This window comes from Notamacropus eugenii, chromosome 6 (genome assembly GCF_028372415.1).
Source record: "Notamacropus eugenii isolate mMacEug1 chromosome 6, mMacEug1.pri_v2, whole genome shotgun sequence".
Lineage (NCBI taxonomy): Eukaryota > Metazoa > Chordata > Mammalia > Diprotodontia > Macropodidae > Notamacropus > Notamacropus eugenii.
This window is the reverse complement of record NC_092877.1, coordinates 204,028,868-204,053,615: the sequence shown is the minus strand read 5'-3', so window position 1 is coordinate 204,053,615 and position 24,748 is coordinate 204,028,868. Positions and strand designations below refer to the sequence as shown.

General features: G+C 36.5%; 2 protein-coding genes across 2 annotated transcripts in view; one reads left to right on the top strand and one right to left on the bottom strand.

Moving 5' to 3' along the window:
• Positions 1-24,748, top strand: part of LOC140512603 (sulfotransferase 1C1-like) — a 198,457-nt gene that overhangs the window by 56,497 nt on the left and 117,212 nt on the right. The gene's annotated exons all lie outside the window — the stretch shown is intronic.
• Positions 1-24,748, bottom strand: part of LOC140512248 (sulfotransferase 1C4-like) — a 53,329-nt gene that overhangs the window by 15,314 nt on the left and 13,267 nt on the right. Inside the window, exons 3-6 of the mRNA XM_072621481.1 lie at positions 24,364-24,531; positions 7,372-7,494; positions 4,169-4,266; positions 452-578 (exon numbers count right to left, since the gene is read on the bottom strand). Of these exons, the coding sequence (XP_072477582.1) occupies positions 452-578; positions 4,169-4,266; positions 7,372-7,494; positions 24,364-24,531 (516 nt within the window). The remainder of the gene's footprint in view (positions 1-451; positions 579-4,168; positions 4,267-7,371; positions 7,495-24,363; positions 24,532-24,748) is intronic.

Here is a 24,748-nt window from a genome sequence, read left to right as displayed (position 1 = left end):
TAATTGGCAAGTCATAGAGAAGCAAGAATTGATACCTCCAAGGCTGTAATTTCTCAATGATCATTGTTGTGGAAGAGCTTATTAAAACATAAGCAAGAAAGTCATGATTTGGGTGTAGTTTTGAAAGCATGGTTGCATATTCAGATTAGAAAGTTGTTGATTTTAAATTAAATGCTGCCTGTTGCCATTGTTAAATTTGTCTCTGGTTGATTGATGTAAATTGATGTCTCTGGTTGAAACATTTTCTTGTAGAGAAAAGGAAGGGGGTCCCTAAATTATGTACTGCACATAAATAGCCTTGAAATCCCAATCGCTTGATACTCTCACTGTTACCAGGCTCATTATCCATCCTCCAGCAACTTTCAAGGCCCAGGTATCATTTTTTTTAAACAACAGAAGCACTCTCTTGCATTAGAGGCAAGAGAAGCTGATTTTCCTGTACCTCACTCACCCTTGCCTTCCAAGAATTTTTCAAAATACTCTTCCCAGCTTCCTGGATCTGGAAGTGTTTCATTCATCCTTTGGAAATGGAAAAAGGATACAATGCTATCCTTGGCATTTCTAGCCACATAGATGATCTGGAGTAGGTAAGAAGAAAGAAGAAAAATAAAATGTAAGAAAGAAAGGTAAACACAAAGTATTGTATTTAGCATGCCTACCATGTAGGCAGAGAGAAGATGTGGTAGACAACTAGGAGTGTCCTGGTAAATGTTTAACAACTGACTCTCCAGAAAATAAATAAGTATACTTGACACATTTTTGAGTTTAATCAGTGTTGTTAACATTTTCTCCATCATTTTCTTTAGCCTAGAAAACATACAAAGCAATCATTCCAACCCTAATTGTAGCCTTTGTTGATTTCCAAAGTGTAAATTCTCACACTGAAAGTTTAACATTTGTTTCTTATGAGAGGATATGGGCTAACTCCAGTACATGCCTGTGTCGGCTGATTGTTGTCCTTTGTCCTTGAAGAGGACCAAAATGATATTACTATGCTGAAGTCAAGTTTCAATGTGGCCAATTGTGGCCGATTGTGGCCAATCAGACCAATACGTGCTCAGAATGCTCTACCACAGGTCTGGTACAAATAGTCTGTGTGAACATTTGGGGTAGATTCTTTAAATTTGCACATCCTGCATTTTATTTGAGCTATTTCAATTCTGCTTTGCTCATAGAATACAGCACCCTTTCTGATGTGGATATGCCATGCTGAGCAGTTCTGTGTCAGTACAATCAGTTTCAAAGTTCTTGAGAGAGACCTTGAGAGTGTCCTTGTATCACTTCTTCTGATCACCATGTGATCGCCTGCCTTGTAAGTTCTCCATAAAATCGTTTTTTGGCAAGGGTACGTTTTGCATTTGAACAACATGGCCAGCCTCTGGGAGTTGCGTTCTCTGAATCAGAGTTTGAATGCTTGGCAGTTTAGTTCGAGTAAGGACCTCAGTGTCTGATACCTTATCTTGCCAGGTCACCTTCAGAATCTTCCTAAGACAATTCAAATGGAAGTGATTCAGTTTCCTGGCATGGCTCTGGTAGACTGGCCAGGTTTCACAGGCATATAACAATAAGGTCAGCACAGTGGCTCTGTAGACCTTCAGTCTGATGGTCAGTGTAATATCTCTCCTCTCCCATACTTTCCTTTGGAGCCTCCCAAACACTGAGCTAACTCTGACAATCTGTGCATCAACCTCATTATCAATGTGTCCATCCCTGGACAGTACACTACACTACCAAGGTAAGTGAACGAATCCATAGCATTCAAAGCTTTTCCATTTGTTGTAACCAATGGTTCCATGTATGGATGGTGTGTATACCATGATACTGTGTAGAGTTGTCCTTGAATCCAGGAACACCTGGGTTCAAGTTCTGGCAGCAATACTTACTAGCCATGTGACCCTAAGAAGGTCATTTAAATTCTGAGTGATGAAGGTAATTGTCTAAGATTGCCATCTGCAGGGAAGGCGCTGATCTGCATTGGAAGTGCAAATTCTCTGTATTGATGTAATCACTGGTTCAATATCTGTTTCTAGTCCTATCCTGTAACCATAACTGAAGATCTTTTTTATTTGTTTTCAAATCAGGTTCAATAACATATACTTTCACTTTACATTAATTCATAATTAATCCATGTTTCTCTAAAATAAACATCAATAAATTTACTAGAGTAGTATGCCCTTCCCATATACAAAGTCCAAAATTCCACGTATGTATAACATAAATGTTTGAAAAAGTTTTAAGCTAAAATCAATATTATCTTTTGTCAAGGTATATTTGCTTTCTTCTAATTTCTCTGGTGGAGTTGAGATATTCTTTATTATTTTTATTTGAAAATGGTTAATGCCAATTTGATTGTGGGTGTGAGTCCAATGATGAGAGTGAATAGTTTTCTATCTCCTAAAGAAGATTTCAATGCAATTTTAGATTAGAATTTGGCTTAATGTTTTGTTTTGTGAAAAAAAAAATAGTCACTCTGCCTGGGACACCAGAAGTTGCATCATATTTTTTCACAAGTGGAACATTTACTTGATGCCATGTTAGTAATACTAATAACCAATTTAGTATTATATAAACAGTTTAAGTTTTACCATGTGTATGTCAAGTTCTATCTAGCTTTGCTTGAGGTGGGCAACTGGGTGTACTTCAAGGCGATGGCAAGCACCCTGAACATTGTCTGTAGGTTGGTGATAGAGACTGTAATTCATCTGCACTGGCCTGTTCGTTGCTCCTCACATACACCTCTATCTCCGGATAGTCCATTTGCATAGGTTGCCTATGCCTAGAATTCTCTTCCTCTTCACCTCCAACTCCTAGCTTTCTTGGCTTCCTTCAAACTTCATATCAAATTCTGACTTCTAAAGGATGCTTTTCCTTGTCTTTACTATACCCCAATAGTACCTTCCCTCTGAGATTACTTTCCATTTTGCTTGCTGCCTCCCCTATAAAAATATGAGCTTCTTGAGTCAGAGACCATGCTTTTGCCTTTTTTCACTTCCCTAGCACTTAGCACAGGGCCAGGCACATAGTAAACACTTAATAAATGCTTGTTGACTGACTCATTGAGATAAGCTGAGGCTTCTCTTTGTACAACATCTTGGAATCAGAAAAAAAGACAATGTTTAAGGGTGAGGTGGGGCAGGAGCAGTAGACTTTTCTTACGTTAACCAATGGGCTAGAAGAAAAGGGCCTTTCTATAAAGTAAAAAGTTCTGGTAGTAGTTATCTACAGTTCTCCAGGACACTTTTCTTTCTTTTTCCAATGAGTTCAGTGCTTCAATGCTCACATAATTCTTTGCCTCCCAAACTCCTGCACTTATACTAGGGGACTTCAACATATTGTTATACTCCCTCAAACACCCTCCCTTCCCAGTTCCTTAACTTATTTCTCCTACTGCTGCTCCTTTGCCACAGCTCAGTTCCACAAGAAATGGTCATACCCTTGATCTTGCCCTACTTCCATGTTCATGAACTTTGAAATTACTTTATGTTATCGTAATGTGTAATCATTTTGCCTCTCCCTCTGCTTTACAGCTCCTAACTTTGTTATTCAACCTTTCCAGGTCCTCTGAGTCTTCTAGCCTTTAGACCTTTACCCAAATAAACACTTCTATACTGACTATACTCTCCTCAGTTCTCCATTTCGACCCTTTGGTCAATCAGTTCAACTCTACACCATCCTCTTCTCTCAAATTCCTTGCCCTTTGATCCTTTTGCCAGTCTTGTTCTGCTGGGCTTCAATATTGGATTGATCCTGCCCTCCTCTGCCTTTACTCTTCCATGAACTGCTGAAAGAAACTAGAGAAAATCATGAAATTGTTCTGAGTCTACTACAATTTACATAATCTCAACTGAATCTTCACTTTAGCATGGAGTTCTTTTATGCCTCCCTAATCAAATCACTCTCCTATTTGCTATATGTTTTTCAAACGTTTTCAGATTTTCCATATCTCCTTGTCTTCCTTTATCAGTTGAAAACCTTGCTTCATATTTCACTGAAAAATTAAGGCTATAAGCTCCCCATTATCTCATATTTCTTGGTTGCCTTCTTTCCACTATCTTCTTTTTCATCTGTCACACATGAAAATATGGTCTTTCTCTCTGTTGAGTGAATCCCTGAACATGCAATGGCTTCTTGGCCTACACTTCTTTCTTCCCACCATGCTGACACTTACCTTACATTTTTCTTGCCAAAAGGATGGAGGCAATAGTTGCACAGGAAGATGAGTTTTTAGGACTCTTGGTGAAGGCATTTCATTAGCCAGGTCCACTCCTGCAAAATAGTTTATTTTCATTCCTGCATTACTTTGCTATTCAGTTCCATTTTCCCTTTGTCAATAACTTGGAAGACAACTGAGCAATTCAAAGTTAGTGACCTTTGGGACCACTCCCTTTATACACAGGGCATGCCATTTTCCTTGTAAGAGTTCAAGGAGAAAAGCATAAACTATGTTTTCAGTTTACACCCATGTATATATCTTGTAAAACATTAAATTTTAAGGCTGAAACCTTAGAGAGCATCCAGTCCAAAGACCTCACCTGAGATGAGGAATTTGGAAAGTTGTCAATCTAGGCCTGGGGCAGCTAGGTGGCACAGTGGATAGAGTGCTGGGAATGAAGTCAGGAAGACTCATCTTTCTGTGTTCCAATCTGGCCTCAGAAACTGACTAGCTGTGTGACCCTTGGCAAGTCATTTTACCTTGTTTGTCTCAGTTTCCCCATCTGTAAAATGAACTGGAGAAGGAAATGGGAAACTACTCTGGTATCTTTGCCAAGAAAACTCCAAATAGGGTCACACAGGGTTGTACATGACTGAAAATGACTGAACAGGAACAAGATATTGGCATATAATATAATATTCTTTCTTGTATTCAAATTTAGTTGTAGCTGAATTTCTGAATTCAAGTGTTGTAGGAGAGTGGCACTGTGAATAAAGCACTGGCCTGGAGTCAGGAACTCCTGAGAATAAATCTTGCCTCAGATACTTAGTGTGTGTCCCTGAAAGTTCTTTATCCTCTGTCTCAGTTTCCTCAACTATAAAATGGACTTAATAGCAGCATCTACATTGTAGTTGTTCTGAGGATCAAATAAGAGAATATTTGTAAAAGACCTTAGTACAGTGCCTGGCACATATTAGGTGTTTTATAAAAGCTTATTCCCATCCCCATATCCCCTCCTTTTGGCTATTTTAAACTATTTGTAAATCAGAAAAGCTATTGGTATAGAATTAGGATTTTATTAACTTTGCTAAATGAAGTATATTACTTACTGAAACCCCAAAGAAATTTGTTTGTGTGTTTTAGGCAAATGAACAAATAGAAAGTCAATCCTGCTCTTTAGACTCTTTTATTTTCAAAAGATATAATAATGTGGGGGGAGGAAGTGGCAATGTCAAAGGAGAGAAGGGACAGTAGAAGAGAAAGTCCAAGATAGACCTTTGAGGGAACAGGTGTGTTAAGGGGAATGAGAAGGCAGAAGGAAACAGAAAAAGGATTGTTGTAGAAGACAGGAGACAGAAAAGGTAGAGAACATGTTATCTCCTAAACTGTGTTGTTATTGTTCAGCCATGTCTGATTCTTCATGACCCCATTTGGGGCTTTCTTGGCAGAAATACTGGAATGGTTTGCCATTTCCTTCTCCAGCTCCTTTTACAGAGGAGGAAACTGAGGCACACAGGGTAAAGAGTCTTGCCTAGGGTCACACAACTAAAGTGTCTGAGGTCAGATTTGAACTCAGGTCTTCCTGACTCCAAGCCTGGTGCTCTGTCTACTGTGCCATCTAGCTGTCCAATTTAGGGGGAGATGTTGCCAACAGCATCAAAAGCTGTAGAGGTTTTAAAAAAAATATTTTAAAAAGAGTGCTGAATTTATCTATTACAAATTTATTTTTTTACCTTTAAGAGAGCAGTGTCAGTGCAGTAGTAGAGGTAGAAGCCTGATTGCAGAGGATTGAAGAGAAAATGTGTAGTAAAGTGGTGAGAGCATTGGTTATAGATGATACTTTCAACAGAGGAAGTTCATGGTAGTAGATTACTAACAGATATATACTCTAAAAGAATGAAACATATAAAAATGCACAGAATAAAACAAAGATGCACAGAAGAAGATATAAATAAAGCAATTTTATTACTACTTTGCTAATTTACATATATATTCTTGAGAAAACAATACATAACAAGCTCATTGCTTCATACGTAAACTTTCCTTTTCTTCTTTGTATACTGAAGTATTTATATTTGTTGATGAATGATAACCTTATGATTAAAAAGAAAATTTATTTAAAAAAATTATCAAGGAAGGGGAGGAGAGAGCTGGAATGACAGCCGAATATAGTAGAAAGGTGAAAATAAGAGTTTTTTTTAACTGAAGCTATTTTACTTTAACTGAAGCCCCCTTTGTAGGAAGATGGGAAAGAACTTAAGATGCATGAGACAGAAGACAACTTATTGGAGCAAGATCTTGGGGAAAGCAAGAGCTGATACAATGAAGGTCACAATTAGAAGGAAGTTTTAACTGGAGGATGGGCTAGCTCTTCTATGACCAGGCAAAGGAGGAGAAAATGAGTGATGATGTAGAGCAGAGGTGTCAAACACCCTGCCCAGAGCACTCCCACCATTGCAAGAACCAGATTAAAATATAATTGGGAAATTGGGAAATATTTAACAAAACAAATAAAAATATAACAGAACATAGATAACATTTTAGAACTAAGTCAAAATATGAACAGCTAGGAACTTTTTATACTGATTAGTTGCTCTTATTTGACACAGATGCAGTAGATTATGAAGGATAGGATAGGGAAGCCTGGGTTCAGGGCTTACCAAAAATGATCTCAGTCTGCTAAGTGGAATGCTAGGTTATTTAATGTAAATGTTGGGGCTGATAGTGTGGTTGGGAATGCTTGTGAGAGAAAAGGAGAAAAGATTTGTTACAATTGTTGATGCAAATGAGGTAAGGAGTCCATAAACAGAGCTTAGAGGAGAACATAGAACTGCAGAAAGAGCCTTGTTGAGTTTGTGTCAAACATTTGAAGTAGGTGAAATTTGTTCCATTTTGTGAATTTTTCCAGAAGACCTGGAGCAAGAACAAAGAAATCAGAGGGTGGGAGTGATTGAAGGAAGAGTATTTAAGGGTTGCAGACATGGGAATTTCAGGGGTGCAAGGACGTGGTACACTGTTCAGGATAACTGGAGTCAGATGATCTGCTTTCAGATTTTGACTTTAGTACTTCTATCCATGTGCCCTTTGGTATTTTACATTTATGTTTATTTAAATATATTTATATTATATTTATTTTTTATTATATTTATATAAATTCTTTTCATTGGGTAATTTGTAAGTTGTGTTGTTAAACTGACTACTGTTCATATTCAACTTACCAACATAGGATGGCTTTATCCTTTCAAGGAAAGGATTTCGTAGGTATATTGAAGCTCGTCTTGTTTTTTCAACATCTCCATCATTCTGTATCATATCTACAATCTCTTGTACCCATGTTGTTCCTGGTAGAAAAAAAATAAATAAAGCATTAAGATTCAGGAATTGCTTTTCTTCCTAAAATGGTAGGTAATATGATATAGGTTATATATGTGCAATTATGTAAAACATATTTCCATATTAGTCACAGTTGTGAAAGAAGAAACAGAGCAAAAGGAAAAAAAAACATGAAAAGATTAAAGTAAGTAAAAAAAACTATGCTTCAATCTGCATTGAGTTCATCAGTTCTTTATCTAGATATGGAGAGCATTTTCGATCATGAGTCCTTTGTACTTGTCTTGCATAATTGTGTCACTGAGAAGAGATGAGTCATTCATTGTTGATCATCACACAATGTTGCTGATACAACTATTGTTTTGTACAATGTTTTCTTGCTTCTGCTTATTTCAGTTTGCATCAGTTTGTACAAGTCTTTCCATGTTTTTCTGAAATCTGCCTGCCTATCATTCCTTATTGCCCAATAATATTCTATTACATTCATATACCACAACTTGTTCCACCATTCCCCAGTTGATGGGCATCCCCTCAATTTCCAATATTTTACCACCATGAAAAGGGATGCTACAAATATTTCTGTACATGTAGGTCCTTTTCCCTTTTTAATAATATTTTTTGGGATACAGACCTAGTGGTTGTTGCTTTTGTTGATATTTGTCCTTTGTTCTCAACAGGATCAATCACATGAAGAGGGTGGTGTCTTGATTTGCAAGTGAATTGGATTTAAGTGAGGCAGGGCTGTGCAGAGTCACCAGCCTCACTCTCTCCTCTGCAGCCATCTAGGTCCAGTGGCAAGACATACATCAGGATGACTGGAGATGACCCCAGATGCAGTGGGAGACCTTGGCCTTTTTAAGCTAAGGTCTTTCCCAAGTCTCAGTTTCCCAAGTCTCATTTGTCCTGTGGGCATAGTTCCAAATTGCTCTCCAGAATGGTTGGATCAGTTCACAAATCCATTAACAATACATTAGTGGAAAATGGCAAATTTTACTCAAGTAACAGACTCCCTGAAAATTTGAATAGCTCAAAAAGAAACCAGTTTCTCCATGGTACAACAAAGATAGAACTGAATCAAAAGATTGGAAAAAAAGAAGAAAATGTAAGGTGCTTGCTTTTAAAATGATGCCTTGGAAAACAAGTCAAAGAGAAATAATTTAAGAATTATCAAATACTTTGAAAAGCCAGGATTAAAAAAAAAGCTTAGATACTATATTTCAAGAAATGGTATATAAAAACTGCCCAGATATATTGAAACCAGAGAAGAAAGCAAAAATAGAAAATACACATGGTTACTGTCCCCTAAAAAAATTGCCAAAAGAAAAGGATCAGGGATTTCATAAACAAAATCTAAAGATATTGCAAGCCGCCAGAAAGAATGATTTCAGGCACCAAAGAATGGTTCAGTATTACACAAGTAAGTCCTGAAAGCTCCTAATATAGATGAGAGTAGATCATTGGACTACAATATTCTGAAAGGCAAATATGTAGGATTATAACCAAGGATAATTTATCTTTCAAAGCCTTTGCCATTCTTGACCCTTCCAACTCCCTTGCTAAATCCAATCAATTATCAAGTTCACATCCCTAATCTTCTGATCCTACTGCCATCTACCATCTACCAGGCCAGACTCTAATTCTATTGAGATGACTTTTTAATTCCTCATTCAGTCTTCAGTTTTTCTTCTCCTCCACTTACTCTATGGCTGTTGTCAAATGGCATTTCATACATATTGTTCTGCTGCTCAAAAACTGTCAGTGGCTTCCCAGTGTTCAAGAATAAAGTCCAAATTTCTTAGACTGGAATTCAAGCACTTTATACCTGGCTCTTACTTCTGAATCAACTACTGCCTTATATATGAGTCACAGGCTTAAATGCATTGTTTTCTTCCTTATACCTAGCTTCCCTTATTCTTTTTTGTTCATCTAAGTGCTGCAGTCTTATGGGAAATATGACAATAGATGTAAAACATTATTTAGCTATTGAGGAAAGGAGGATATCTGCCCACATATTCACCCATATCCAACACAGTGTTGATGACAGAGACCAATCTGATGTTTACAATTACCCTGGGAAGTGGGTACTATTATTATCCTCCTTTTATAGTTGGGGAAATCAAGGCAAATGAAGGCTAAGTGACTAGTCTAAGATTATTCAGTTTGTACATATCTAAAGCTGTAATTGGACTCAGGTTTTCCTGATTCCAGGCCCAGTGCTCTTTCCACTGAACCACCTAGCTGTCCCCATGTATCACTCTTACTGCGCCTCCCCCCTCCACTTCATTAGCTGAGGACAGGCAGGGTTGCTGTATTAGTTTAAAAAGTTCCCACTCATTTGTTAATTATGAACTGTTAATTTTTTCTTTCTGGAGTTTTCAGACAGAGTCTCCAACAATGACGTACTTGAACATGGCAAGTAGAGCTCATGGATTGGCATAGATGAGTTTCTTGTTTGGTTGGTTGATTTATGTCTTTTCCTCAACAAAGGTGGCTGATCATGAACTAGGAATTCCTGTTCTTGGTGGCATCCTAGTTAGTTTGAGATGTCAGAAGCTCCTGGGTCTCTCAGTTAGGGCGGGCTGGCAATAGGAGGAATTTCTTGCATTAGAGAAGATGATTACTAACAGGAAGGAAACCTAAACTCTGGAATGAATTTTTTGGAATTTCCTGAGTTGTTCCATGTGGCATTTCCTGACCTCAGCAAACTGTGTGGACCAGCTAGGGCAATAACACTCTGGCTTGCAGTACCTAAACCCACCACAAGAGGGCAGACTCATGCCATAACTCAGCCTGGCAGCAGTGGAACCCACAGAACTTCTGTACAATACAGGAGGATAGTGGAAGCATAAGCCAGGAGCAGCAGCCCCTCCATGGGAGGCAAAGTTATGCCCCAGATTTGCAACCCTTTCTCCTGGTACAGGGCAGCAGAGCATTTCGCCTTGGCAGAGTGGGCAGTGAGCACAGATGGAAGCTCCAGAGGTGCTCCATAGAGACAATTGGAGACAGACACTGGTCCCAGCAGTACTAACTAAGGGGCAGTAGCCAAAGATGTGGATCTCATAAGAGGTGGAAAGTAGTAGATCCAACTTCAGGCTCCAGCACTGGTAGACAGAAGCAGGAAGATGGAACAGATTGGGGTTCTAGGAGGTGTGGTGGTCAGGAGTAGAAATATGGCCCCTAGTGGCAGTGGTATCTTAATGTCAGAGGAGTGGACACTCACATGAGCAGTAGAAAAAGGGAGGTCTAAGATAAGCCTTGCTTACTGGGATTAAAACTGAACAACTCCTTCACATTGCTGTTGGTACGACATCAAATGATCATTGTACAACCCCTCCCCAAAAGGGGTTTGGAGGATGACCAAGGCAGGGAATATGTTGAGAAGTGGCTTATTTTCTGGGGCTCAGAGAAGTGGGACTTGCCTAGATCATATATGAAGTAAACATATTAGATAAGATTTGAACCCAGGTCCTGAACTCCTGAGCCAGGGCTCTTTCCATTGTCCCATTCAGAAATGAACAAGTGAGCTTTCTGAATTTATTCATGTATGTAACCAAAAGTCTGGGGGCAGCTAGGTGGCATAGAGGATAGAACACTGGGCACTGACTCCAGGCCTGGCATTCTATCCGCTATGCCACCTAGTGCCAATATAGATTGATAAACTTTCTGTAAATTATAGTCTTCAAGAGTGGCTTGGGGCATGAAGAAGTTAAGTGAATATTGAATGCCTCAGGTATAGTCACACAGCTAGTATGTCTTAGAAGCAAGATTTGAACCCAGGTTTTCCTGACTTCAAAGCAGCTTTTCTGTCCACTAATTCCATACTACTACCTCATTATTCCCCTCCAAAATATCACTAGCAACAACAAGAAAAAGTAAAAGTACTCTCAAAAAATTATTATTTTTTGGGAAAAAAGGAAAAGTGAACAAATGGAAGCAGAGTGTGAACACACTGAAAAATATCATGAGGGACGCAGAGACAGAAGTACCAGAAGAAAAAATGTAGTCAAACAATGCCAATAGAACAATCAGAAAAAGCTCCTAGAATTTCCTCAAGATCTAATAAAACAAAAAATAGACGCACTGAAGAAATTGAAGGAGGAAATAAAATTAGCATAATACCAAATGATGAAGCACATTGTGTTTTTTGGTTTTACTTAGTCCAGTTGTCCAGGGGTTGACAAACTATGTGTGGCCTGAGGGCTGATTCTTTCCTACTTCTTATTTTTATATGGTTTGTTAACTACGAATGTTTTCTTTCCTTTTTTCCCCTATATTTTAATGTTAGCTTGTGGGCTGTACGAGAAAAGGCATCAGACTAGATTTGGCTATTGGGCCATTATTCCTGAAAGAATGGTCTGAGTAAGGCTAAGAAATCACAGTATGAGATGATGGCAAAAATTGGTTAAATAATTACTCTTTCTCTGTGTAATCATCAGAGGAAAATAACAAAACATGTTCTGTTAAAAACTGAATATCACAATTGGATTTGGAAGAAAAGAATAAACCGATGAGGAATAATTTGATTATGGGTGTATCATAGATGAAGAAATAGGAAAAAAGTAAAACAGAGGTTAAAGAAGGTGGATTAATCCTAAAATGAGTTCAGACTCATATGGGAAGAATAAGAGGAAATCAAATTTTTGACTCCTTTTTTTCTCAACAATAGTCTTCTCTTAATGCAGCTGAGCATGTCATGATTCTCATGCCATACTACTGACAGACAGAGCTTACATTGCTTTAAAACCCTTAGATCTATTGTCAAGACATAACTTTTCCTTGCTGTTTATATGCAGGGATTTTTTTCTGTCTTCAAGTACAGAATTTTACATTTATTGCTATTAAGATAATTTTTTATTCAGTTGTTTCATTTTCGTCTGACTGTTCTTGATTCCACTTGGGGTTTTCTTGGCAAAGATACTGGAGTGGTTTGCCATTTCCTTCTCTAGCTTATTTTACAGATGAGGAAACTGAGGCAAATTGGGTGAAGTGACTGTAAGAGTAATTTGAATTGGAAAATCTTTCTTATTCATTAACAGGCCCATTAAGTCACCTGGAGCCTGTAGTGGGAGGAGTTTGCTGAATGGGTAGAGCAGGAAGAGGCAGAACTCAGGGGAAGTTAGTCTTGAGAGCACACAGAGCTAGGAAGGATGGAGGCTCCTGGGTAGTGGGAGTGATTTTGTGATTGCTTGTGATTTTGTTTGAGAGCCTGCTTGTGATGCGTGTAATGGACCTGGTTTGTGGGAAGCCCAGCAGGGGCAAGGCTTGGGGATGGAGTTGTCCTCTGCGTTGTTATTGGGTACAGATTTTTGTTGCTGTGATGGATTTGGATGGGAATAACTGTTTTGCTTCTGCCTTCCATGTGGAGAGTCTGTGGTATTTTGTGATTCTGAATTGCGCCATGATATTCGTGGCTGCCACGTGTGCTGTGAATGTTGCATTGCTGCTACAGTGACCTTGCCGGGGTCACGTAGCTACTAAGTGTCTGAAGCCAGATTTGAACTCTGAACTTAATTCCAGTATTCTATCCACTGCGCTGCCTAGATGCCCCAGAAAGTATAGAAGGTACCTTATAGTACCTTTGAACCTTATTGTTGTGAGTGAAATAAGATCACGTATATAAACTGCTTTGAAGACCTACAGTGTCATATCATGTTACATACTATTATTGCTATTATTTATTATTCTAAGTAGTAGTATATTATTACCATGACATCATAATAGATTCTCCTAGATCATTTTCTTTGAGTGATACAGTAACTGAACCTAGTCCTATATTCTTTTCTCAACTCAAACTTAATCTCATTGAGCATAGAAAATTCATTTCTTAAAGTTATTTTCTCTCACTTATAGATTCATTTGAATGGAAATAACATGCCAAGATGAATCATCTAGTGAACTAGAATAATGGATCTTAAGCTTTTCTGAGCTTTTTTTTTTTTTTTAATTTGAGTGGAGGTGGAAGGAAGGCACCAAATCGTGTCTGTCTCATGTTATCTTACTACTGCATTCCTCCACAGGTTAAAAATTAATTGGAGACTAAACAACCTAATATTGAAGAATAAATGAGTTAAAGAACAAGTCATAAAAACAATAACTTTTATTAAAGAGAATGATAATGAGACAACATATCAAAACTTCTGGGATGTAGCAAAAACAGTATTCAGAAGAAAAATTTACATTTCTAAATGCTTACATCAATAAAATAGAGAAAAAGAAGATCAATAAATGCGATTAAAAAAAGTTAGAGAAAGAAAAAAATTAAAAGTCACCAATTAAACACCCAGTTGGAAATTCTGAAAATTAAAGGTGAGATAAATAAAATTGAATGTAAGAAAACTATTAAATTAATAGATAAAACTAGGACTTGGTTTTTTGAAAAAACTAATAAATAGATAAACCATTGGTTAATATGATTAAAAAGGGAAAAAACCAAATCACTAGTATCAAAAATGAAAATGGTTACTATACCATTAATGAGGGTGAAATGAAAGCAGTTGTTAGGAGTTATTTTGGCCAATTAAATGCCAATGAAATCAACAGTTTAAGTGAAATGAAAGAATAATTATAAAATTATAAACTGCTCAGACTAACAAGTGAAAATAAAATATCTAAATAAACCTATCTGGGAAAAAGAAATTGAACAGGCCATAAACGAACTTTCTAAGGAAAAAAAACACCAATGCCAACTGGATTTACTAGTGAATTCCATCAAACATTTAAAGATCAATTAATTCCAATATTAAAGAAATTATTTAAAATAGTAGACAAAGAAGGAGTCCTACCAAACTCCTTGTATTAAACAAATATAGTGCTGATACCTAAGCCAGGAACAGTAAAAACAGAGAAAGAAAGTTAAGGGCCAATTTACTGATGCAAAAGTCCTAAATAAATTACTAGGTAGGAGACTACAACAATTTAGCAGAAAGATTATACATTACAATCAAGTGGGATTTATACCAGGAATGCAGGGCTGGTTCAGTATAAGGGAAACTATTAACATAATTGATGATATCAATAGCAAAAGTAACAAAAAGCAATTGATTGTATCTATAGATGCAAAAAAATCTTTTGATAAAATATAACACTCATTCCTTTTAAAAACATTTGAAAGAATAGGTATGAATGGATTTTTCCTTAAAATAATAAAAATCATCTAAATCCATCAGAAAGCATTCTTTATGATGGAGGTAAGTCAGAAGACTTCCTAATACTTCTTCTCCTTTCACTTTCTGAGAGAACCAAGAATGCTCATTATCACCAATATTATTCAATATTGTACAATAGTTCTAGCAATAGCAATGAGAAGAAAAAGAAATTGAAGGAATCAGAATGGGCAATGAGGTAATTAAATTGTCTCTTTTTTCAGATGATATGATGGTATACTTAGAAAATCCTAGAGATTCAACTAAGGAGCTAGTTGAAACAATAATTTTGACAAAGTAGCAGCATATAAAATAAAGTTACATAAATCATCAGCATTATTATATATCACCAACAAAATCCCATAAGAAGAAATAGGATGAGTTGGTTCACTTAAAACAACCACAGACAATATAAAATACCTGGGAGTATACCTGCCAAGATAAACTTAGGAAATATATGAACATAATTACAAAATACTTTTTATACAAATAGAGTCAGATATAAATAATTAGAGAAATGTTAATTATTCATGGGCGGGCAGAGACAATATAATAAAAATGACAATTCTACCTAAACTAATCTACTTATTCAGTGTCATCCCAATTAAATTACCAAAAATATTTTATTGAGCCAGAAAAAATAATAACAAAGTTCATTTGGTAAAGCATTTGGTAAAATAAAAGGTCAAGAATATCAAAGGAAAGAATTAGCAAAAAAATGTAAAGAAATGAGTTCTAACAGATCTTAAACTGCATTATAAGGTGGTAATTATCAAAACTATCTGATACTGGCTAAAGAATAGAATGGTGGATCTGTGGAATAAAATAGATATACAATGCACAATAGTAAAGGATTATAGTTGTTAATACATGTAAAGATTTATGATTTCAGGATAAGAATTCAGTTTGCCAAAAATTTTTGGGAAAACTAGAAAGCAGTCTGGTAAAAACTAGGTATATAACATTAAAAGTCAAAATGGATACATGACATAAATAAAGGGGAGATATTGTGAGTAAATTAGAAGAACATGGAACATATTAGATATAAACTTTATGGATAAATGAAGAATTTATGAATAAACATGAGATAGAAAGCATTGTGAGATGTAAAAAGGATAAATTTGATTCAAACAATCCTTAGTCCCTTGGCCCCTTGTCCTCTGCTGTCCCTATTTTTTCAATCTCCTACCTGCGTCACCTGCCATTAACTCTCTTCTCAGCTACTACTCCTGAGGACTTCAAGGAAAAGTCACAAAACCATGCTTATATATGTACCATATGAAGGCTTGCTAAATAATATCAGTTGGGTCCTCAACACTACATGGTAATTCTTTTATTCATTTGATTTATTCTCCATCAAACTCCTCAAATCAACTATCACACAATATAGCCTTTCTTCTCAAGCCCCCATATTATTCTATGCTTTCTTGCAGCAGATGACTTTGGTTCAAGTTTTATAAAAACAGGCAAGACCATTCATTCTTACCTCTCTTACATTCCTATTTCATATTTCAAAACTTATCTATACCTCTGTATCGATTTTGTATGTATCTTGGATATCAGATTTTCTGTAAAGATTTTTCCCTGTTCAATGTTTCCTTTTTAATTCTGCTATATTGATTTTTGTTGATATTTTTTTCAATTTTATATTATCAAAATTGTCCATTTTATTGTTCCATCTCTAGAAGATGCATGGTGTGCTTTGTCTGCTACTTTTCCATGTGGAAAAGACTGGGGATTCTACTTCCAGAAAGACATGATGAAGTGCAATTTAAAGGATCCTGTTAGCCAACTGGGACCATGTACATACATTCTGTAACTGATTCCAGTTGATTAACTATGCGGTGGATCAACAGATTTATTGGCTGCTAAGTTGGTGTATTCAAAAGACACTAACTGGCCAAGGCTCTTGCTTATTCCTGCGTACCTGCTATTCAGATAAGAATGGCATGCTGTAAGCCCTCAATAGGTAGAAAAGTCTTAGGAATTATTTCACTGAAATTACTTCCATGTCGTCTCAAAAGCAAATTGATTCTGTCACTGTTGTATCTATTCATCCTGCTTTTAAGTGAAGCATTAAAGATAATACATACTTTACCACTAAGGAGAAAAGGAAAGAAGAAACAGCTACAAATGTATTTGTATATATGAATCCCTTTTCTCTTTTTTTGATCTCTTTAGTATAGAGACCTAGTAATGGTCTCTGTGTCAAAGCATAGTCACAGTATTTACTTTAGCACTTTTGAGAGCAGCCTCACATACAGCTTGATGAATTCTCTCTTTTTTTGGAGGGGGATGTAGCCTACTGTTGATACTGAACTTGCAGTCAGTAGGACTGTAACTCATGCCTGAATGAAGCTTAACTAATACGCATCTTTTCTCTCTAAGGCATATCAGAGCGGCCTTGTACTTAAGGAAACTAGACAGCACTTCAGCATGTCAGGGCCATTTTAAACATCTTGAGTAACTAGAAGAATGATGCCCTAGATAGAAGCAGGGAAGTTTGAAAGGGGGTAGTTTTGGGAAGAAAGATAATGAATTCAGTTTTGGACATATTGAGTTTAAGATGTCTTCCAATATAAGATATCTAAAAGGCAGTTGGACATTAGGCCTAGACAGGTAGATCTGAGAATCCTCAGCATAAAGTGATCGTTGAAACTATGGGAGCTGATGAAATCACCAATCAAAATAATATAGAGGGAAAAAAGAGTGAAAAGTGATAGATTTATATCCATTCTCATCGTTTCCCTTTTATTTCCTGAAAAAGATGTGTATAAGGGAGATTTTTTTACAACACTTTTTTTTTTTCAGATTTCTCGATCTGTCAGACCTGTATGACCCTATCAATTTTATGTGATCTGTAAGTCATAAATTAACACTTCCTACTGGTTTAGGTTATTATTTGCCGAGTGACAGAATATTGTGAATTATCAAGGATGGTTTTTAGTAGTAATTCTAATTTATGTGGGAATTTATATCTATATAGCTCTTAGGTATACTAACCCATTTAGGGGCAGCTAGGTGGTGCAGTGGATACAGCATGAGTCAGGAGGACCTGAGTTCAAATCTCACTTTAGACACTTGACCCTCACTAGCAGTGTGACCTTGGGCAAGTCACTTAACCCCAGTTGTCTAATTCCGAGTCATCTCCAGTCATCCTGATGAATATCTGGTTACTGGATTCAGATGGCTCTGGAGGAGAAGTGAAGCTGGTGACCTGCACAGCCCTCACTCACTTAAAACAAAGTCAAGTGCAAGTCATGCCATTATTTCTCTGATGGCATGGTCTTCTTCAGCAAAGAAGAACAAACACACCCATACTAACCCATTTACAGTTTGTTATTATGGGTAGAATGATGAGCTTGAAATCAGGAGATTTGTATTCAAATCTCTGTTCTGCTACTTGCTCCTTGTGTGACCTTGGGTCAATCATTTTTCTTTGTGTCTCAGTTTTCTCTTCAGCAAAATGGGGGTAATAATATTTTCACTACCTAACTTACAAAGTTAGCATGAAAAAAGTACTCTGAAAGGTTACAGAACAGAAAGAATGTATTTGCTCCACTCAGCCTTTGCACAAGGAATGTCAGGAAGCACTTAACTTTTGCATTTTCCCTTATTAGTCATTTTTCAAATGCATATGGAAGAGTTCCTCTGGCATTATTAGAGAGTCTGTATTCTATGAGAAAACAACCCAAGCACAGAGATTAGCTCATTTGTTGGTCCCTTGCCAGTGGAACCACCTGGTGTTAGATCCCCTTTGACACCTACAAGGAATCCAAGACCTCCCCCATCCCTTTAGTTTCATGAAACCCTTACCAGGACTTAATCTGTGTTTATAAAGGCATTTTAAAGCTGTTTACTGCTTATTAAAGGGGGTACAATACACTTAAGTAACCTGTGAACTCAGGTGTGTGCCACGCAGAGGAGGAAAACCCAACTGACTTCCTCCTTCCCGACACCTTATGTGAGGAGTATCTGCAGGATTAGAAATGGAGTAGTGGTAAAACCTAAAATGCCTTATAGTTCACAAAGTGATTTCACATGTATTAGTTTATTAGTCCTACCAGGTAGCCTATCAGAGAAGAAAGCTGAGGTGTATAGATATTATAAAGTTCATCTATATAGCTCTTAAGTATACTATCTCGTTTTCAGTTGGCTATTATGGGAAGAATGCTGGAATCAAGAGATATATATTCAGATCTCTATTCTGGTACTTGCCTATAGTCAGTCACACATCTAAGAAATAGTAACAGAGCTGAGACTCAAACCCATTCCTATCTGTTGGCAGAATGGAGATTAAAACCTCTATTTTTCAACTTTCAAACCCAGGGTTTTTTCTATTATATTTACTGTGCTTCATTTATAGGGTTGGAATTTTAGATGGATCTGGGTTTTGCTGGGGAAAAAGACAATATTTTCTCCTAAGACTGTTTTAAATAATTTTATTATCTTTTATTTTTATGTCACTTCCATTTTCTAATAAATCTCTCAACCCACTATCCAGAGGGACATTCCTTGTAGCAAAGAACAGAAAAGAAAGAGGGGAGGGAAAGCAGTTTCAGAAATGTGACCAGCGTACTGACTGAGCCTCACAGTGTATGCCAGTGGTGTCAAACTCAGAAATAGTTCGACTAAGCGATACATAAGGATCCCTGCAGTCACATATTGACTTGTTATTGTATTTGTATATTATATATCATACTTATTTTATATATTGTATTATATTATTTTGTATTATATTCTTTTCCAATTGCATTTTAACCTGGTTTGAGTCTCTACTGCAGAGTATTGAGGCAGCACTGTGGCTCATGGGTGGCATGCTAACACCTCTAGGGTACACAGTGTTTCCTCACACCCACAGAGTGAGGTGGACATACCTTTTCCTTTGAAGATGGAGAAGTGCATTTTCTTTTCACTTTGTCCATTTTAGTCACTTTTATTGTGAATTTAATCAACACTTAGAAGCATTACAATGTTAAAAAAAGTCAGGTGACTATGTGGGTAGTGGACTGCTAAGTGTAAACGTAGTCTCAGATACTTACTAAGCTATTTGACCCTGGGAAGTCACTTCATCTCTCTCTGCCTTGATTTCCTCACCTAAAATGGAGATAATAATAGCTCCCAAGCTGTTGTGAGGATCAAATGAGATAGTATTTATGAACTGAATTTCATCATTTTTAAAGTGCTATATAAATGCTAGCTATCATTAAGAAGGAAGATTCTCTTCTTCAGGACCAAGCTCTTTCAGTATATATTTTTTTGTTTATTTACGTTATTGCAGTCATTATGTATAATTTTCCTGGTCCTGTTTTTATTTTTCAGTCTGCATCAGTTCATAAGTCTTCCTATTCTTTTCCATATTTTTTATATTCATTGTTTCACACAGTGCAGTGTTATTCCATTCTATTTATGTACTACAGTGTATTTAACCATTTCTCAATCAATGGACATCTACTTTATTTCCATTTTTCCTAGTACAAAAAGTGCTGCTATAAATACTTTGGTGTACATGCTGTACATGTAATTTTATTTTTTACTTCCCTGGAGTATATGTCTAGCTATGGTCTCTGGGTCCAAAGTTGGAGCATCTTAGTCACTTCCTTAACACAATTCCAAATTGCTTTCTGGAATGGTTGAGTCAGCTTCATAGTTTCAACAGGTTATTAGTGTGTCTATCTTTCTAAACTCCCTGCAACATTGATTATTCCCATCTTTGTTTGTTTTTTGCCAATTTGCAAACCTCAAGATTACAATTCTCAATCCCAAGTCTTGTTTGGAGTGCCATGAAAATGGATGAATTTGGAAACCACAGGAACAAAGCTGGTTCAAGGAACAAGGCTATTTTCTTCCTTCTTCTTAGCCATATTCCCTACTTCAACAAGTATACATGAACTAGCAACAATTTCTCTTGTAAAAGTAACACAATATAAAATTGACCGTGTGGAAGCATTTTTTTTAAAAAGACTTATCTTTTTTAGTTTCTCTAGAAGTTTTATCTCCAACCTGTGGGCAGCTAGGTAGTACAGTGAATAGAATGCAGTGTGTGGAGTCAGGGAAACATTTTCCTAAGTTCAAATCTGACACTTACTAGTTATGTAACCGTAGGCAAGTCACTTAACCCTGTTTGCCTCAGTTCCTCATCTGTAAAATGAGCTGGAGAAGGAAATGGCATACCACTCCAGTATTTTTGCCACGAAAACCCCAAATGGGGGTCTGAAGAGTCAGACATGACTGATCCAATTAAATAACAGCAAAAAATTCTTCCTGCCTAAAGCCATTTCCAGAATTTTCCTTGGGAAAATAAGAAGAACAAAGGTTAAAACCTTTATTTAAAATGATGTAAAGGTTTTAAACCAAACTTAACTCTTCTCTAAATGGTATCATTAACTCCCTACTCCATAAAGTAATTACTATCTCATCTGAAGACAGTGGCTTCTCTTTAGAAATTCAAGATATCACTCACGGACAAAAAATCTTGTGGGGTAGTGGTCTAGGAAGGAACTAAGTAATGACTTCTAGAATGTTGATCCCTGTCTGTATTTTAACAAATGTATAATCTTTTCCTTCTTCAAGATTGATATGTGTTACCTAAAATTGTCCTAGGGCAGAGAGCCATGTTGGAGAACATGGAGGCTATGCCACTTTGAACCTTTCTCTTTCTGTCTGTTTCTATCTCTCCTTCTCTCTCTCTCTCTCTCTGTCTTCTGTGTGTCGCTGTCTCCCTCTGTCTCTGTTTCTCTGCCTTTCTGATATATGTTAGATAAATTGGTTTCTGGCAGATTTGAGCCTAAAACTCATAAAATTATTAGTATTATTTTTTCTTCCAACAGGTCTTTGTTTTATTTTCATTACCCAATATTTTCTGTGCATTCTTCAGATTAATTTTACTGCAATTAGTTTGATTTTTTAAATATAGTTTTAGTCAGAGCATATGTTCTTCTTTTGGTTCCATTTTCTTCACTCAAGTAAGTTCCCCTCCCCCTATTTCTTAGTTTGGATATTTGTCATTCTTCATGGTATAATAATATTATACTTCATTCGTATATCACCATTTGCTCAAACACTTCCAGTTCATTAGACAGTAGAGTCATTTTCATATTTTTGCATTTACAAAAAAATGCTGGCAATGGTATTTTTGTACAAATTACTTTTTCTTCATGACAGCATACTTCTTCCAGCAATGGAATTACTGGGTCAAAGGGAAAGAATTGGTTTAAAAAAATTCTGAGAGAAAGAGAAAAAGAGAAGAAGAAGATGATAGAAATAGATATACACACATTGCTTTCCAAAAAGAGGCATATGTTACAATTCATCCAGCAATGTCTTAGCATGCCTATGAATTTTATCATTTGAAATCATTTTTTTCTTATGTAATATGTAGAAGATGTAAAGGAAGCATAGTTGAATAGAATAAGTGGTAGCTTAGAGTTAGGATCATCTGGGTCCAATTCCCAACCCTGATACACAAAGACCTGTGGGAAATACCCCTATAGGATTATTAAACTTCCAATGAGACATCAAATAGAAGGCACTCTGAAAATGCAAAGGCATTATATACATGTAAGTTATTACCTTGAAGTTTTCTAATTACATTTCTCTAATTATCAAAATAACTGAATACTTTTCATTGTTATTGATAGTTTGTAATTTCTTTTCAATTCAATTCAATAAGCAATTATTATGTGCTTGCTTCATAAAAAAGAATTGTGCTAAGTACTAAAAACAGTGACAAAAATGAAATAATTCTCAACTTTAAGAAGTGTCCCCTTCTATTATAGGAATGTCTTGTAGACCTTAATGTGTTACCTAAATGTGAAAATTATGGTTATTATAATGGTAGTAGGAGGATAAATGAGGTTTTATCTGTAATTAATGTTTTTTATTACAAAATACTTTCTTCTTAGCTGCTTGAAAATTTCTCTTATTATCATTATGGTATTAATGTTTGTTATTAATGTTGTAGGAAAGAAAAATTTAGGATTTACTCATATTCATTTTTATTTTCAATTTACAATCTGTAGATCTTTTCTGTAATTTCTTGAAATTTTCTCTGCTCTGTTCCTTGAAATAGTAGTCACATTACTTTTGTTATCATAGTTTCATGAAGCATAGTCATTCTTAAGGCTTTTGTCTTTGTTTTTTCTTCCAAATTATTATTTTCACTTGTGTAAATTTAAATCTCAAGTTGCCAAGGAGCTATCTACCTGCACTGGAAGAGTGAGTTACTTCACTGGGGAGTTCCCCAGATCAATGAAATCATAAATCCAGCTTCTATCCTATCCTCTTTTGGTGGCTAGGTGAAGCATTGATTAGAGAGAAAAGAGATTAGAAGTCAGGAGACCAACTGGGAAGCTATCTGAGAAGTAATGAAGATCTCAGTACAAAAAGGGGATGGTGGAAGGCAAGAGAAATTTTGGAAGCAGAATTTATAAAGACCTGTCAACTGATTAGACTTGAAGAATAAGAGAAAAGTCTAGTTTACAAACCTTGAGGATTAGTTGGATGGTGGAGTCCTCAATATAAACAAGGAAGCTTGGAGAGGGAATAGAATGGAAGAAAAGTGATTCAGTTTTATACATATCAAGCTTCAGAGGGAGGGTGTTTTGCAGGCAGTTAGTGGTATAGGACTGGAATTCAGGAGAGATATTTAGATTAGATATATAGATCTGAGAGTTATTTGGTGTAAAAGTGATAATCACATACAGGAGAGTAGGTGAAATCACTGACAGTATAAAGAGAGAAGTTGGCCCAGGACAGCCTTAGGGAGTATCTAAGATTTAGGGAGTAATTCATTTAGCAAAAGAACGGAGAGTAATCAAACAGGTATGGGGAGAAGGCAGGGGAGAGAAGTATCAGAGAAGCAAAGAAAGGAAAGATTATGGGGGTGCATTAGCCAACAGTTTCAAAAGCTGCAGAGAAGTGAGGAGGCTTATGGATTGAAAAATGGTCATTGGATTTAGCATTTTAGGGATTAATTGATAACCCTAGAGAATAGAATTGTGGTAAAAAAAATCCCAACATATTGTAAAAATTTGAGAAGTGAACAGGTAGTGAGGAAGTGGAACCAGTAAGTAGAATTTTTTTTTCTAGAGGTGGTTAGTGAAAGAGATAAAACATGGTATTTGAAGGAGATGATGAGGATTTTAAGTGAAGTTTTAAGGATGCGGGAGACCTAAGAATGCTGCTAGGCAGCAGGAAAGAAGCTAGTAAATAAGGAAATATTGAAGGTGAGAGAGAGGAAATGAATGGGTCAGGTTTCCAGAAAAGATCAGAGGGGATGGGATTAAAGGCACAAGTTGGTCTTAGTGAGAAGAAAGGGCCACAAAGGAGAAGAGGATGGGAAAAGGTTTAGAGGGATATTGAGGGATGGAAGAGAGGAGATGGTAGATTTCATAAGGATAGCCTAGTTTTCTTAATAAAATAAAATAACAACTGAAGTCATCTCCTGAGATGCAATAAGGTGGGGGTGGTTTGGGAACATTGAGGAGGGAAGTTCTAGAAGCTTTGGAGCAACCACTACATGGAGAGTTTTAATTCATCAAAGAGGAATAATTGATAGTAACCAAATAATTGCAATTTCTCTTCCTTTCCAAGTTGTGCCAAGAGCTTAGGTCTCCTTAAGTCCTGTTGTATTTCAGAAAGGCTCCTTTTTTTCTCCCTTGGGCGATAGGATATGGACTTGAGAAAAGCTGACCATTTTGTCTCCTACTTCTCATTTCCCCAATCCCAGAGACATACCTGATTTAGGATAGGAAGAAATGAGTAGGTCATCAGGTTTGGCTTGAAAGTCCCAGATTTTATTCCAGTAGTCACAGGTGTTCTTCAGCAGAACAACTTCTCTCACTTGGGAAACTTCCTGTCGCTGTATTAAATTCCATTCCAGTTCCATTGTCTTTTTTCTTTCTCCTGGGATATCAAGACAGAGAATCAGCAATGGAAAATGTGCAAAATAAACTCAGGATTCACACAGATTTATTTAAGTTCTCAGAATATGGACCATGCAAATTTTTGCTTGTTTGTTTAATGCCACCTAAAGGAAACAGTAATTTTGAATGAGTGGATAATGGTATGAAGTCAAAAAACAAACAAGCAGGATTATTTTCATTTCTTGATGTGCTCTAGG